The 16,028-nt window shown below is 36.9% G+C and overlaps 2 protein-coding genes across 2 annotated transcripts in view; both read left to right on the forward strand.

Annotated features, from left to right (window-relative positions):
- Window positions 1-4,341, forward strand: part of LOC105359454 (LIM domain only protein 3-like) — a 192,949-nt gene extending 188,608 nt beyond the window's left edge. The window contains exons 3-5 of the mRNA XM_011496068.1: window positions 2,705-2,816; window positions 3,782-4,045; window positions 4,323-4,341. Of these exons, the coding sequence (XP_011494370.1) occupies window positions 2,728-2,816; window positions 3,782-4,045; window positions 4,323-4,341 (372 nt within the window). The 5' untranslated portion in view covers window positions 2,705-2,727. The remainder of the gene's footprint in view (window positions 1-2,704; window positions 2,817-3,781; window positions 4,046-4,322) is intronic.
- A 471-nt stretch (window positions 4,342-4,812) lies between these two features.
- On the forward strand, window positions 4,813-13,404 carry LOC105359455 (cyclin-dependent kinase 8-like). The gene is made up of 4 exons (XM_011496069.1): window positions 4,813-4,835; window positions 12,033-12,195; window positions 12,286-12,387; window positions 12,964-13,404. Exons 1-4 carry the CDS (start codon window positions 4,813-4,815, stop codon window positions 13,123-13,125), a joined length of 450 nt encoding a protein of 149 aa, XP_011494371.1. The 3' UTR covers window positions 13,126-13,404.
- The last annotated feature ends 2,624 nt before the right edge of the window (window positions 13,405-16,028 follow it).

Below are 16,028 nucleotides of genomic sequence, written 5' to 3' on the forward strand. Positions count from 1 at the left end.
ATAGAGAGAGAGAGAGAGAGAGAGAGAGAGAATCGGTTGAGTGACAAAAAGTTTTTATCAAAGAAGACGAAAAATATGAAAGTAGGAAAATGTGAGAGCGGAAACATGTATATAATAAATATAGAGAAGCAGCATTAGAAAAAATTGATACAAAGATGAAGATAAATATAAAATATATCGTGAAGAAAAAAAGAAAGACATAGGCATGAAATTAAAGGGGGATGGAGGCATTTATAATTCTCGTAAGCTTGTCGACTCTCGGAGAACGTCAATTAGCAATAGAAAGCTGAACAGAAGCTCATCTCATTGTCTGTTCCATCACCCCGGAAGATGTTTGGATGTGTAATAGATTGTTACTAGGCAGATTCGACTAATTAATTAAGCTGTGGTGCCTAGTTGTTTCTGTATCTTGCTCTCTCTCTCTCTCTCTCTCTCTCTCTCTCTCTCTTTATGCCTTTAGTTATAATTTTTTCGTTTGGCTAAATTTTGTTTATTTTGATTTTCGGACATATTTTCGTCCAGTAAATTAACACTCAGAATTTCTAAAATTAATATAACATTGAGTTTAGATTCATACTGCTAATCATTTTCATTACAAGTTATCTAAGTTTCCACAATTCATATGTACATAATTTATATGTATATATATATATATATATATATATATATATATATATATATATGTACATAGTATATTTATATTTATATTTCGTTATTACTAATTAAATTGCCTAAATCATAGCATATAGCAATATTTTTGTATATTTGTATTTTTTGTGACATGAAATGAGCTATTAATGAACATAGCAATGATAATTTATGTATGTATGTAACTTATGAATCTATGAATTATGTCTATTTGTATATATATTAATTAGTAGAATTAATATAATTATATATGATTAATATTTACAATTAATAATTACTCGCTTTTGAAATGTAGTATTCATAAAAATATAAGTAGATTATAAGTCCTTCTGTTATTTCGTTGTCATTTCCTTATATAGTTTTGTTATTATATAATAATTAATATTTTAATCAAGTAAACTCTTATTATATCATATATGATTATTGTGAATAATAGTATTTTACAGATATTAATATTATTTATTTTATCATAATGATAGATTTGAGTAGCGTATCAAATTAATAAAAATGTGCAATAATTTATTATTTATCCATCTATTACAATAATTTTTGTGTTTTATAATTGATAGTTAAATTATAGTATTCCAGATATTTCTCTCTTTCAATTGATTCTTGATTTTACTGTAACAATTGCCGCTTATGTATGAGTTGTAACTTAATAATTTCGAGTAATAATGGAACGTCTTTGTTATTTCTTACTTATCCGTTTTAATAGGAACCTGTAATAATCCTTGTTTCATTTATGAGCTCATAAAATATGACGAATGTTTTCTCAATTTATGTGCCATAATTGTATTCTTGATTTACAGGTCATAAACAACATTAATTGAATAACTAATTTATTTTAGGTATATGCAAAGTAGCCAGCATTTTGCATTCGTAAAGTGCATGATAATTCTTGTTAATAATAAATTAACATTAATTAATTAATAAAATACTAAAGAAAATAGTAATTGCCATTTTAAAGAAATAAAATATTTTATTTACGATTTGTCATTAGTAAAAGCTTGCATTGTAGATTTCACGAATATTGAAATTGAATAAATTCTAATCTTATCAATATTATTACAAGATATTACATCGATATTTTATGAATAAATTAAGAGTTTAAGATAAATAAGAATATTCGCCTGGATTTATTAATATATGAAGCTAAAGTAGTTGTATTAATTCATATATTTAATGGAATTTCATTTATACAAAATCAACAATCAAACAGAGAATTGTTTTAATTATAAATAAAAGTAATGTATACAATAATTATATTACTAATTAAATTCGTTTAGAATTTCAATTGCTGTTGAAAGCAATTATCGTACCATAAACTAAGCCAATTTTCTAAAACTGTTAAATATTTGTAGGATCTGCTTATCGAGAATACACCGCATTATAAAATAAAATCTTCAAGTAAATATTAGAAATTATAATGAATAGGTTTCTGTCATGAAGAGTCATGATATAAATTACATTTCTCTTTGTATAAATTTATTATAAAAAAAAAAATGACGGTAATGCGCAGATTATAAATTATATTTATAAAGTATAAAAATTTTAATTTTAAGCCAAACTTATTACACACTTGACACAAACACTTAACACACACGCGCGCGCGCACACACACACACATATATATATATATATATATAATTTTGAATGAAATAATGTATTTAATTAAAAATGAGGAAGTTAATTGAAAGAATAGCCGTTATTTGTTTTCGAAAAGACAAAAGACTGTACTTCATTATAATGTATAATGCATTTTATATTTTAATTGTTAAAAAAGTTAAAAAAAAAAGGCTAGTTTTCTCGTCGTAAGAACATTGAGTAAGTTGGATGGCGATAGAAGGTGGACAAGTAAAATAATAATAAATACTTGTTTGAAACAGATGAAATAGCCGTGAAAAGAGGATATTACAATGAGTATTAAACGTATTAAAGGAGAAAAGTAAAATAGATCAAAATAATGGAGTTGAAAATTCACAAATAAAGCATGCGCATGTAGCCGTAAGTGGAAACTTAATTCAACTGTTGACGTACTCTGTCCATTATTTTGCAGACGGTGGTTTAGCCCAGATCACGATGACGATGGATGTGAGCAAGTCGGAGACTAGTAAAAATGGCTCCACTCAGCAAGAGTGCCACGGCTGCCGCAAGACAATCAAGGAAAGGTGAGCAACGCAATATAGTTGTGGCAGCCTCGGCTGGGCGCCCAAATCAATTTAATCAGCGACGTAGATTTATGAGTTTATGCTCTTTGCTACTCGGTGGTTCCCCTCTCTCCCAACGCCGCCCACGCTGTCGTCCACCTGCCGTCCGTCATTTTCTCTCGATACACGTTAGTAGCGGAGCGACGTCGCTCTTGCTGTCGTCGACGATGTGGCTAGTGGCTTTAAGCGTCAACGCGTTCCGGGCAAACGGCTGACGGTAGAAGTGCGAAACGTTAAATGGATACGAGTCGGGGGATCCGCGCGACTTTCGTCCGATACGACTTTATTTTGGCGGGAAATTTATCCCTGTCAAATTTATCCTAACGAAGCTCGTGGCTATGAAGTATGAAGGTGGATTCGACAGTGACGAAGGTTCATGATCTACGTAACACTATATTTGGCAAATAAGATTTGGAATTAATAACGAGAACGGTAATTGGTGAAAATAATTGAATTATTTGACGAGCAATATTTATTTCTTGCGAGCATTGAAAAATTTTTACGTGATAGTTCCTATACTTTGCAGCTTCATTCATATACAGTTAGCAATTAAATTTGGAAGAATGAAAATCTCTATTCGCGACTTTGGGATTAAAAGTATGGAGGCCGTAATTCGTGTCGCATGATTAATCGATCCGAAAAAAAGATTAAAGCTAAAGTAGCTTAGAAATATTCAAACACGTTGAATATAATCGATAGTAAAGACGAAGCATTGACAAGAGAGTTTAGACACCATCTTCAAATATGAAATCGATGAGTTGTTAGTGCATGGAACTCCATTGAGTCACCGCTAGTTACCGTTGATCAGTCTTAAAAACTTCGCGAACGATCTCGTTCATGTACAATCGATAATCGGTAGAAAATACTTACGAGAAAGCGCGATAAGGAGAGCTTAAAATGTTAACGGCGAGTTTGTTTGTTATTAGGTACCTTCTGAAGGCACTGGACGCCTACTGGCACGAGGACTGCCTCAAGTGCAACTGCTGCGACTGCCGATTGGGTGAGGTCGGCTCGACCCTCTACACAAAGGCGAATCTCATTCTCTGCAGGAGGGACTACCTGAGGCTCTTTGGGAATACGGGACACTGCTCAGCCTGCAACAAGCCCATACCGGCATTCGAGATGGTCATGCGCGCCAAAACAAACGTCTATCACCTCGAGTGCTTTGCCTGCCAGCAATGCTATCACCGGTTGGTCCCGATTCTCATTTCTCTCTCCCAGGCCCATCGCCCATTCCCCTATTTTACCATTACTGCAAAGGGTCGAGTCGACGAATGCGTTATTTTCATAATCCCGTATTTTAAGGAGTCACGTGGAGAATAAGGTTTTATTTGGCTAAAAGGGCCATTTATGCATTTCATTGTTAAAAAAGACGAAGGGGTTATGGCTTGGAACTTTAAGCGATTGATACATGTTTTAGAATTTGGCAGTCTTAGGACTACGTATTTAACGTCTTTTAATGTACAGTTGGTTACGCATGCCTTAATTGAATTTCAATCAATTTACTCCGTCACTTATCCTAAAAGCAAAAGAAATTAATTTGAAATCGGAGAATTTCTTTTCATACGTTGAAGCAATTTAATTTAAGTCCAAGCGCTATGCAATATAACATCGATAAATTAATCTCCAATTTAATACAATATTATTAAGGATCTTTAATTGAGTAAGCGATTGAGTAAGTGATAAAACATATTATTATATGCGCGATTTACCTTGATCCGAAATCTTTTCAATTTCATAAATACAGAATCGCGTAATATACTGTCGCTTCAAATATCGAATAACCATCGGGAAAACTGGACGAATAAATTAACTATCTTTAAGGATATGTACCCTCATCGCTTTCATTAAAAAAAAAAATAATATTCGCATTCGTTTTAATAATCTAATTATGAGAAGATTTTTTCATTGTCGATTATCAAAAAATTATCGCTAAGGAACAATAAAGGTAGCCAAAATGAGTGAAGATGTTCATCTCCAGTAGCTCTTACCCTCAGAACTTATTCTCAGAACTGTCGAAACTTCAAATAATAAACGATAATTGCAGTGAGCATGGATAACACCGAGCAGCCATTGATTATAAATACAATTAACTATTTATTTAATTGCATTTTCTTACGAAAGTAAGACAATTGAGCAGAAAAATTTTTGGCTTGAGAGGTCCGTAAGAATCGTGCGGACGGATAGAAAAATGATCAAATCCCGAGATTCGACTGACCGACAGCTCGTCCGATTGTAAAGTCGAGCATTGAAGGAAGGATGTAATCAGTGGAGGTCTCGTTTAATCGAGCAAGACAAAAGTGAGCGCACCCACTCGCTGTCCTCCGATGCCAATGGCAAGGGAACGTCAACGCCAACCTGCTCCATTACCCGTGAATATATCAGCGATAACGCGATAATTATATAAGAAGTCAAAGTTCGCGCCTGCGAATCCTCCGCGGCACAAGGGGCGTAGGGGCGGCATAAGGGATGGGATGGCCGTGTTGTAGCGGAGATCGGTGGAGACCGGGGAGTGGGATTGTCAGGCACCGGGCTAAGGGTGATTTCCCAACTGGCCTGTAAAGAGGGCGGGCCCGCGCAACCGGACGGCATGAGAGCGCGTGTCTCGAGGCGTCCTTCCTGCCCCGATGAAAAAAAATGAAATTACCGAGCGCATGGAGAGCGGACGGGCAATCAAAACGGATCCTCGAGGTATTCAATTTTCTCGCTTCTCCTCGCCCAATGCCCCCGACCACTTTCATCTTCTGCTTATATTTTTTCTCTTATTCCCTTTTTTTTCCTTCCACTTTTTCATTTTGGCGTAGGTGAGCGCGATGCGCGGGAATACAAATGTGGGAATTAGAATATATTAATTTTCATTTTGCTTGGTAGCTTGTTCTTCACTCGGACTCTCGGACTTATGGCGCGAGGTGTCGACGAATTCAATTGAATTTTCATGGTTGGCTGTTGGCGGTCGATCAACAAGCCAGATCCGTACTTATTCAAGAATCTCCACGTTTAACACGGATTTTATATTTTAGACCATGTTTTTTCATATACCCATACACACACACACACACACACACACACACACACGCGCGCGCACATATATATATATTATTAATTTTCTTAGCAGATTATAGAAAGTAGAGGGGAACCAAAGGATGTTATAAACTGGCTTTTGCGCTTCGTTTCATGCATTCAACCATTATCACTTCGAAATTTTCGATAATATGGCGCAATTAACATGAAAGTCATTCTATGAGCATCGACTTTATCAAATGAATCCAATTGACTGGTACAATTCAACGTTCATCGATCGTTTCCCCGTTTACGCATCACTAATATCACACATTGTTTCAATATCATCAATGCCCTCTAAATCCAATGCAAAGAATTCCGTAATCTTTAAAGCAATATCGAAAGATATTTGAATTTCCGTGGCTGGCGCATTAAACAGGCGGTTAAATTACGGGAACTTGGTAAAAAAGGAAACGCGAATAATCGCTCGCGTGCTTTAGCATTGGCTCGGATGTTGAAAGAAGGGAGAGATAGAGAGAGAGAGAGAGAGAGAGAGAGAGAGAGAGAGAGAGAGTGATAGGACGCAGCGCGGCGCGGTACCCGTCGAGCCAATATCGTTACTTCGTCGGGATCCGCGTGTATCTGCTGGGCAAACAATAGTCGCACAAAGGGGCATCAATTTTACGTTTTTATCATTGGCCATTGTCGGCCACCCTCGTTCTCTCGCCCCCTTTTCGACAATGCCACTCTTTACGGCCCTCCCAACCTCGTCTCTGTTTGCGCGCTCCCGTTGTCTCCACTCGCTCTTCTACGTTGACAACTTCTGTCTCTATCTTGGCACGCTAGATGCGAATTACGCTGGGCTTTTGGATGCGAATTGTTTGCGTTTTGTTGCTCGCACGTGGCACCCAGGTCGCTTCGATTTCGCCATCGAGAGTTATTCGCTCGCTTGTTGCAAACCGCCCCCCCCGCCACCCATCTGCGCCGCCGTAATTGCGAGAGTCACTTGTAATAGTACAAAAGACTTGTAGTTAAATGAGATATATGCTCACTCGTGTCGTGTATCGTCTTAACGGATTGGTTGCATTGGCGTATTCCCATAAATTTGTTCTATCCTCATTTTAATCAATAGCCACGTGATAAAGCCGGTATCATCCGTAGACTGAGACGTTTAAAGACGTGTAATAAAACATATGTAAATATCCTTGATATGGATGACGCGAATTAACAAATGCTTAGCATCTAGTAGTAATGGAGGTACGAATTAAAAAGTCGATCATTATGTTGAAAGAACTAATCAAACGAAAGTAAATAAAATATGTTTCCTAAGCTTTTTAATAAAAATCTCTCTCTCTCTCCCCCCCCCTCTCTCTCTCTCTTTCTCTCTCTCTTTATTTTCATTTATGTGTGGGTGGGTGGGTGTGTGGAGCACATTATAGCGATTCACATGGCAAATTTATTTTCAGCCAAGCTAGTCAAGTTTCATCGTTCGAGCTAAATGCGAATGAAACTTCGCTCTCTATCCTTGTGAAAAGTATATTAATTATTATGGAAATTTCAAGCCTTAAAATATTCAGTTTGGTAGGCACGAAATGTAATGTCAAATTTACAAGTAAGATCCCAAAGTGCGCGAACAATAAGCCACAAACATGAAAATGAAAAGCCGGTGAAAATAACGCTGCTGCTTTGCTCTTTGCAAGCTAATCGAAAATCCTCGTCTCCATATCGGAAAAAAAAGACGCTAGAAAAACGAAAGAGACACGCGCGATGAAGAGACGGTACACCTGGACGAGGCTATAAAAAGTGTTCCTCTCCGTCCGAAAAGCTCGGTCCTCAATATTTGATTTTGTATTGGAGCTGGGCTGGCATCGACTCGGCATCTCCGACTACTTTCCCGACACATACGGAAAAGTATAAAATGGCACCCTAATGGGATCGTGCTCCCGAGCACAGCCACACATCGACGTTGGTGAGCTCATTTACTTATTCAAAGTGCGCACCGGATATGCAGCAGTTGTCGGTCTCGCGCGACCCTCTTTAAAGATTCAGCCGAGTTATCTGAACGCGCGTCCAGATTGAAATTTCCCATGCAAGGACGCGATCTCCCGTCTCCTCTTTTTGCTCGCTCCTCTGCGGATTTTTAATATTTCAACCGACCGTATATCCTTGCGCTAGTTTTGGTATGCCTTCTATTCTTGCTCATAGGTGTGTGCGCACACATAGAGGCACTCAAAGAGCAGCGGCTGTAGCCTTGACTAATGCCAGGCTCTTTATAAATCTCGTTGGAATCAATCCGAAGAATTGTACTCGTTCGCAGATATGAATTTTCCTGCACAATGTTACGTTGATAAATTTAGGTGTCGTAATAGTCAAGCGCGTAATCATCATTAAAATTGCTCTCGCATATAAAATAATCGGGTTCTGTTATACATTCATTATACACTATCTCAATCTTACGAAATAGACTTACCGAAGAGAATAAATGTAAATAAGATCTTAATAATAATTTTATAATATAAATATATTATTACTTAGGAAGTTAAGCTTAACTTGGAGTAAATATAGCTTCGGATTTCAGCCATTGTTTGTGAAGTAAATCATATAAGGTAACAGTGTACTGAAATCTACCCAATTACGTTAAATAAATTTCGTGAAGGAGAGTTAATATTGTTAAAATTCTGATATGGTTTCCTATTTCAATGTATTATGAAATGTATCCAATTATTATTATTCATCGGATAAATTGAAAGAATAGAGAGAGAGAGAGAGAGAGACAGATAGAGAGAGAGAAAGAGAGATAGAGAGAGAGAGAGAGAGAGAGAGAGAGAGAGAGAGAGAGGGACTATGAGTGAGATTGATAAATTACTTAAATGAAAACGTGTAATATATTATTCTTAAAATCCTTTCAATACTTAATCGACATTGACGCGCACACACACACACACGCGCGCGCGTGCGCGCATATATATATATATATATATATATATATATCATTACATATAAACGACATTATATAGTTATATAAATTTTTGAAAATTATCTAAAATCAAAAAATTTCATTTGTAAAATAATTGCGTCGATAAATTGTAGAGAAATATTTCTAAAGTCATCTTGTTAACAGCATGATTTTGTAATTTTGTAAAAACTGCACTACTTTGCTGATTGGATGAAAAGTTTCTTTCTCCTACCAATTGAGAATCTTGTAAAACGGTGATCAGAGATCAGTGGGAATTCGCAAAATGCTAGCTCAAACGAGGCGGTCTAGGAAATCGTTTGTAAGAGAAACGGACGGCGTCCGAAAAGCACGAAAATAGAATATCGCGTAATGGAGATACGCGACAAGAGGTAAAATAAAAACATGTCTCTGCAGTTTCTTCTTTCAAATCTGGACGACCAGGCATCACGTAAACTTTTCTACTAACCTTCGATTATACTCTGTCTCTCTCTCTCTCTCTCTCTCTCTCTCTCTCTCACTGCGTACAATCCTCTCGCCTCTCATTCCTCTCGTGTGCTTCCCCTCTGTCGGGTGGTCGTTTAGTCTTTAATTGGATGCCCGTTAAATTAGACCGAACGTCTTTTTAGGAGAGTAGCGACCGCTCCAGGGAAAGGCAGAGAGGAGGGAGAGCTAATTGGATCGGTAAATCATCCCCGTAACCGAGGGAGTGGCAACCGGAGCTGGGCGCGACAGTCGCTCGCGTATACAGAGTCGCGAGTGCGCGCAACCCTTTATTCCGCGTTATTACAGTCTAAAGTAACCCCCCCCCCCCCCCCCCCCCCTCTCTCTCTCTCTCTTTACCTCCTCTTTTGCCTTCCATCGCCTATGCGTTCGTCTATCCCACGCTTAAGGTAAAATATCGGTCTCTGCCACCTCCCCATCCCATTCCCACCCCTTATCCTAGTTCTCCTGCAGTAAGGAGGAGGGTTGGGACTAGGATGGTCCTGACTACTGGAGCGTCCCCCGACGTAATTTCGCCTTCGAAAGTCGCGCGCTCTGTTCGCGTCGTCGTCGTCGTCGTCGTCGTCATCGTCGTCGTCATAGTCGTCGTCTCATTTAGTGCCGAGAACGAGGATAGAATAAAGTCGCTCACTAATACCACTATCTCTCGGTTATTTTGGGCTTGAGAACGGCATCTAAACCAGATAGCGAATAATCCGTATATTTATCGGTATTAATTCCCTTTGTCGTCTTGTATTTGAGGAAAGTTCACGTCAATAGATCGATTCATTCACGCACGCCAAGTCTTACAAACTACCGACCTCATTTTACAAATGCAATAGTTCTCTTTATATCTTGAAAGATCAAATCCTTATTTCATTCGTAATCCTGACTTTTTATTAGGGAAATTAGTGTCTTACACTCGACAAGCGATATTACATCGAGTAATTTAAGCTTTCTCTCTGCCTTTATTTATACGGACGATCCAGGACGAAGAACCTTTCTTAATCGCTTAAGCGCAGCAATACTACTAACTAAAACATTGAAATATTTCTAATCCCGCAGTTAAACTTTAATTTCTTGACCCCGAGATATGTAAATCGGGAAAATGATCGGACAAATTCAGGTATCTAAAAACGTTTCTAAAAAAATCCTGTAGGCAAAAGAAGCGATGGCCGAGGAACGGACCCGCCAAGAGTAAATAGGCTCGAAGTAAAGGGAAACCCTTGGATTATGGAAGCCAGCGATTGCGCATATCGTAGTGGGCCAGATCGTGAGCGAGTGCCTGCGAATTTGCGATGTCTCGCGGCTATTCGCATAATAGCCAGTTGGTGAGCCTAACGAGCGCCAATTCTAGGCTCCGATTGCGAATATCAGCAGTCGGCAGACACGTGGCTGCGCATCGGCGCCGACTTGGGCTTCTTACACTCGCGCTTTACATCGGTCATATCGTTTCGCGGCAACGCGCATAGAGGCGCAGGACGATTAATTTGCAAAGAGGGACGCTGCGCGCCTCTATTGGTACATCAACAATTAGCGACCGCAACTATTGTTCCTCATATTCGCCGTCATAACGGTCATAACTTCATAACGGCCGTGAGTTTTTACTCGCGTCAGGACTTGATTGGCGTTCGCTCGGCACCGAAGATTTCATTCGGACGATGAATTTAACTGGCCAATAATGGCCCCTTCCAATTATAATTATGCCCGCATTCACTGTTTATTCGAAAATTTGAATTAAAGCCGTGCGTGATTGTGTTGGTGCAATGTCAATCAATTTTATTCCATTTTCACTAAATAAATTTATAAGAATATATGTCGGCATATAAATCGTACCGATTTTCAGTGTGAGTTGTAAAATTGGCTCTCTCTCTCTCTCTCTCTCTCTCACTCTATCTATCTCTCCCTCTCTATCTCTCTCTCTCTCTCTCTTTCTCAAACTTTTTTCTCTATTTTCTATATAAACTTCTTCTAAATTTTTTGATACCACTAGTGTAAACCAGCACGAATAAAATGTTTAAAGTATTTTAGTCCACTATAGATTATATAATTAGATAAATCTCTAAAAGAATATTTACACTTTAGTAAATGTAATGAATCTTGTAACATAAATAACAGATCCCATTCCACAATATACGCACACGCGCGCCTACGCGCGCACGTTATTTATGATATATAAATATTATGTAAATTGTGTGCGCGTTTGTTTGTGTGTGCCTGTGTGTAACTGTGTGTAACTGTGTGTAACTGTGTACGTGCATGCGTGATAATATATTATTTATGAAAAACAAAGATGTATTGTAAAAATCTGAGAGGTTACGAAGCTATTTTGCCGGATATTTGAATTAGATTTAAATATATCATTTTACACGAATTGATATTATTTAAAGTAGGTACTTTTATAAGTTCTTTTTTTTTTTTTATATAGCAATAATATAATAAGCCATAAATAGATCGAAAATAGATCCATACATTATCAACAAAAATTTTTTATAAAACTCGACGCTAAGTTAATTTTACTTTCAAGCTATAAATTTAATGCCATTTAAGAAAATGAACAATAAAATCCAAAAAGTTATTTTTAACTAAATATTTATTATTAACGGTTGGCCGACAATGAATACAAATGAAGCGAATAAATTCGATATCAGTTTAATAATAGCTCCTTAAATTTCAAAACCATTCGCAAATATATTCCAATAGAGCGGATATTTGAAATATGTCGATTTTGTTTGTTCAAGATTTTGCGTGGGTGATCGCTTCTATTTATGCGAAAATAAAATCCTCTGCGAGTATGATTACGAAGAGAGGCTGGTGTTCGCCAACATAGCGCTTCACCCGCCAACAACTCTCGCTCATCTCAAAAGGCAGCTGCCACCGACGCCCACGCCTCCCGGACAAAGCGTCCATCCTGGTCATAATCCGATGCAGCAGCAGCAGCAGCAGCAGCAACAGCAGCATCAGCAGCAGCAACAGCAACAACAACAACAACAGCAGCAGCAGCAGCAGCAGCAACAGCAGCAGCAACAGCAACATCAGAATCAACAAGCGCAAATGCTTGGACAACAAATGGCACAGCACAATCATGTCTCGAATGTAAGTTGTGACTTTACATTTCAAACAACTAGTCTTTATTATTTTCTTAATTATTCTTTTAACACTATCACACTTGTACCTTCTTTAAACTTATATCATTATGTTATATTATTATATATTATAACATATTGTATATACTATGTTATATAACTTTTACAATCATGGAATTGCGAACGTATAGCTTATTTAAAATTGCATTAGTAGGGCAGAATTGTTCATTCTCCGAATAAATTTCAAAAGCTGTCGAATGGTTGTTATGGCGTTTCACATTTAAAGTTTCGTTTAAATCATCAAAGTCATTAGAAAACACCACGAAAAAATGCCTCGGAGTGCTATTTTACAATTTTCTTTTACAAACCATTGATAAGATCAAACGGGATGAATACGTTCCTAATTGCATTGGTCACTATTGTCCGCTGACGTAATAATAAGGTCGATCAATCTGCCAAACTCCAAGGGAGATCTCGGGTTGCAAATGTCGATTGGACTTGGCGGGACCGGAGGGAGGGAGACAGCCCTAGTTAAAGAAAGAATAGGGCCCCAATTGACGAAAGTCGCTCCGGTCGTTTGTTCCAGGGTCAGATGCCGGGTGGTACGCCGTCAGTTAACGGGACCCCGTCGATTGGCATGGGGGCGACGCGCGGCGGACCCGGCGACATGAACAACAATGGACTCTCGGGCCCGGGGCTCGGGCCTGTAAAGGCGGCTCCCATGTCGATGCAGGCTCCGACCAGCTGAGAGGAGGCTGCTCCACCGCTCAAGAAGCTACGCTGCCTCGACGGCTACTGAGATCCCGATACCGCGGCCACCAGGAACTCGTCCGGGGATGGTCAACGCGCCCCGAGGGAATCTCAGAGACCGTGTACATATAAATGTAGCTCTTGCGAGCGGACGTGATTAATGCGTCGGCCCGAACGGCCCGCTCTTCGCTTCACGTTGTTTTACACTTTTGTTGTTATCCACGGCGATCGCCTGGCTTCTATATCATCATCATCATCATCATCATCATCATCATCATCATCATTAGCATCATTAGCATTATCATTAGCATCATCATTAGCATCATCATTAGCATCAGCATCACCGTCAAAAATCGTCGTCATTATTATTATTATTATTATTATTATTATTATTATTATTATTATTATTATTATTATTATTATTATTATTATATTTTGAATATATATATAGATATGCGTGTGCATGCGCGAGCGCGAGCGCGAGTGTGCGCGTGTGCGAGTATATGTATGTGTGTATGTGTATATGCACGTATGTGAATGTGTATGTGCGCGCGTGAATGTGCATATGTATGTATGTTTATGTATGTATGAAACATCCATTATTAGCCGCCGTTATTGATTTTTTTCTTTCTTTATTACTATTTTTTATCTGTAAAGCGTAAAAATACGTCGATCGACGAATTGATAAGTGCGCGCGCCTGTGCCATGCTTCGTCGCAAAATTCACCGGTAGGATTCGCGCCAGCCAAGTGATTTCGAAAGTTTATGGATCGTCGATAAAGTGCGCGTCAAGTGTGCAGAGGGTGCGATGGTTTTTTTTTCAAAACGCTAATAAATTATTGCGGTTACGAATGAAGCGCAGCCCTCTAAGATCCACCGTTCGATATGGATCGATCGTTATCGATTTGTCGGTAGTGTTTCTAGTTAATTTACTATTACTGCCGATCCAACCGACGGAAATGACGAGCGGTAGATTTGTTCCCATTTACAAATTATCACCTGATAGATAATCAACGTCGGAAAATCGCGATTGACCTGTGGATCGAGAATAACGAGTCTGAAGGTAGATTAGAGGAATTGGTTTCCATACAGCTAATACCAAAGATTATAACATAAGATAATTTGCCCTCGTTACGCGATGAAATTTCTTTCGGTATAACAAATCCTCGAAATTCCTACTTTATAAGCATAAAATGTTCAATGCATACGTAAAATAAAAAAATATATATATATATTGTTTTTCGACGTAATACTTCTCTGCACGTATTCCTCCTTCCCCTCCGTATTTGGAGATAAAATTAAAAAGAAAAAACTCGAAACCGATGTGTTTTTTGTTTTGATTTTTTTTGTTTTTTTTTTGTTTTTTATTTTTTTGTTTTTTATTTTGTTATTTCTTTGCTTGCCGTGTACCGGGGCTTAGTCATAGCTTTACAGTAAAACCAAAAGAGAAACTACTTGTACCAAATGACCATAACAGTTTATCGAGCGACAGAGAAAAAGTAATTACATGATAATGCAACGCGTGCTAGAATGTGAATGCGAGATTTGTCGTACGACAAGAGTTACTGGTCAGGTAATAAGAAAATATATACGCAAGTGAGAATGGTACGTAAGAAGAAAATTGTTATTATATAAATTTTATCTCATTTTCGGAGAATGGAATATTCGTATGAGTGTATAAAAATAATGCGAGACGAATGTGTTGCGAATATTAAAGGGACAAATTCGAATGATTCAGAAAAATTGTATATTTCGTAAAAGCAGTATAATTTAGTACAAAGCATTATGGCACGTGTATAAAAAAAAAAAAAAAAATTAATATGGCCGATACAAAGAAATACGTTCTATACTTCGGCTCTGTATAAGAATAATATACTTTATTCTCTCTTTTTGTTAATCATCTGTATATATTATCATAATTAGTGCACTATTGTTAGCGTATTATGATCAATAGGGTTCCATTAATATACGAAGAAAAAAAAAAATACATTCTTATTAATACCTTAAAATTTGCGTCAATTTTTTTACACCCTGCAACTAATCGATTTCTATTATAAAGAATAATTAAGAAATAAAATTTTCAAATTTATTGAATATTTCAGTAAGCAGTTGTGCTAATATTGTGTACAAATTATTGAAATACAACATACGAAAAATATTTTTATTTTCAACATTACACCTATATATATATATATATATATATATATATATATAGGTGTAATGTTGAAAATAAAAATATTTTTCGTATGTTGTATTTCAATAATTTGTACATACAATTTTAAGTCTATTTACGAATGCAAATTCTTTGAATTGTACTTATCCAAGTCAGCTGGCAAGTATACAATTTATATTTAAATGTACGTATTTATGTAATTAATATTTGGATTTCTATTTAATTTGTTATTTGCATAAAAATTCGATTATGAATAGATTATCTAGTATAATGTATGTACTCTTTAACTAAATTCTAATGTTAATTACAAATTATATAAAGTATAGACGATGTATTTTAATGTTACATTTTTCGGTAAACATACTAACGAAATACTGAATTTAATTTAAATAGAGAAGCATTCAATCATCATGTAAATCATTATCGATAGCTTTAACTTAATACTTTACATTTTAAATTAAAAGTAACGAAATAAAAATGTATTGTAAAATATAAGCAAACGGTTAAAATTTTTTATTATAATCGTTTAATTTGTTATAATGATTTATATTTTTCGAATTAATAAATTTAAAGAATTTATCATGTTGCTGTAATAATTCTGCACCTAACTCTGATATTGTCAGTTGCCTTTTATTAAATATTTGTTGGATATTTGTGCTTGGCTTAATTATCAATGGCTTTGTTTTTTATTATTAATGTTACTAATTAATAAATTAATGTTACATGATC

This window comes from Ceratosolen solmsi, unplaced genomic scaffold (assembly GCF_000503995.2).
Source record: "Ceratosolen solmsi marchali unplaced genomic scaffold, CerSol_1.0 scaffold11, whole genome shotgun sequence".
Lineage (NCBI taxonomy): Eukaryota > Metazoa > Arthropoda > Insecta > Hymenoptera > Agaonidae > Ceratosolen > Ceratosolen solmsi.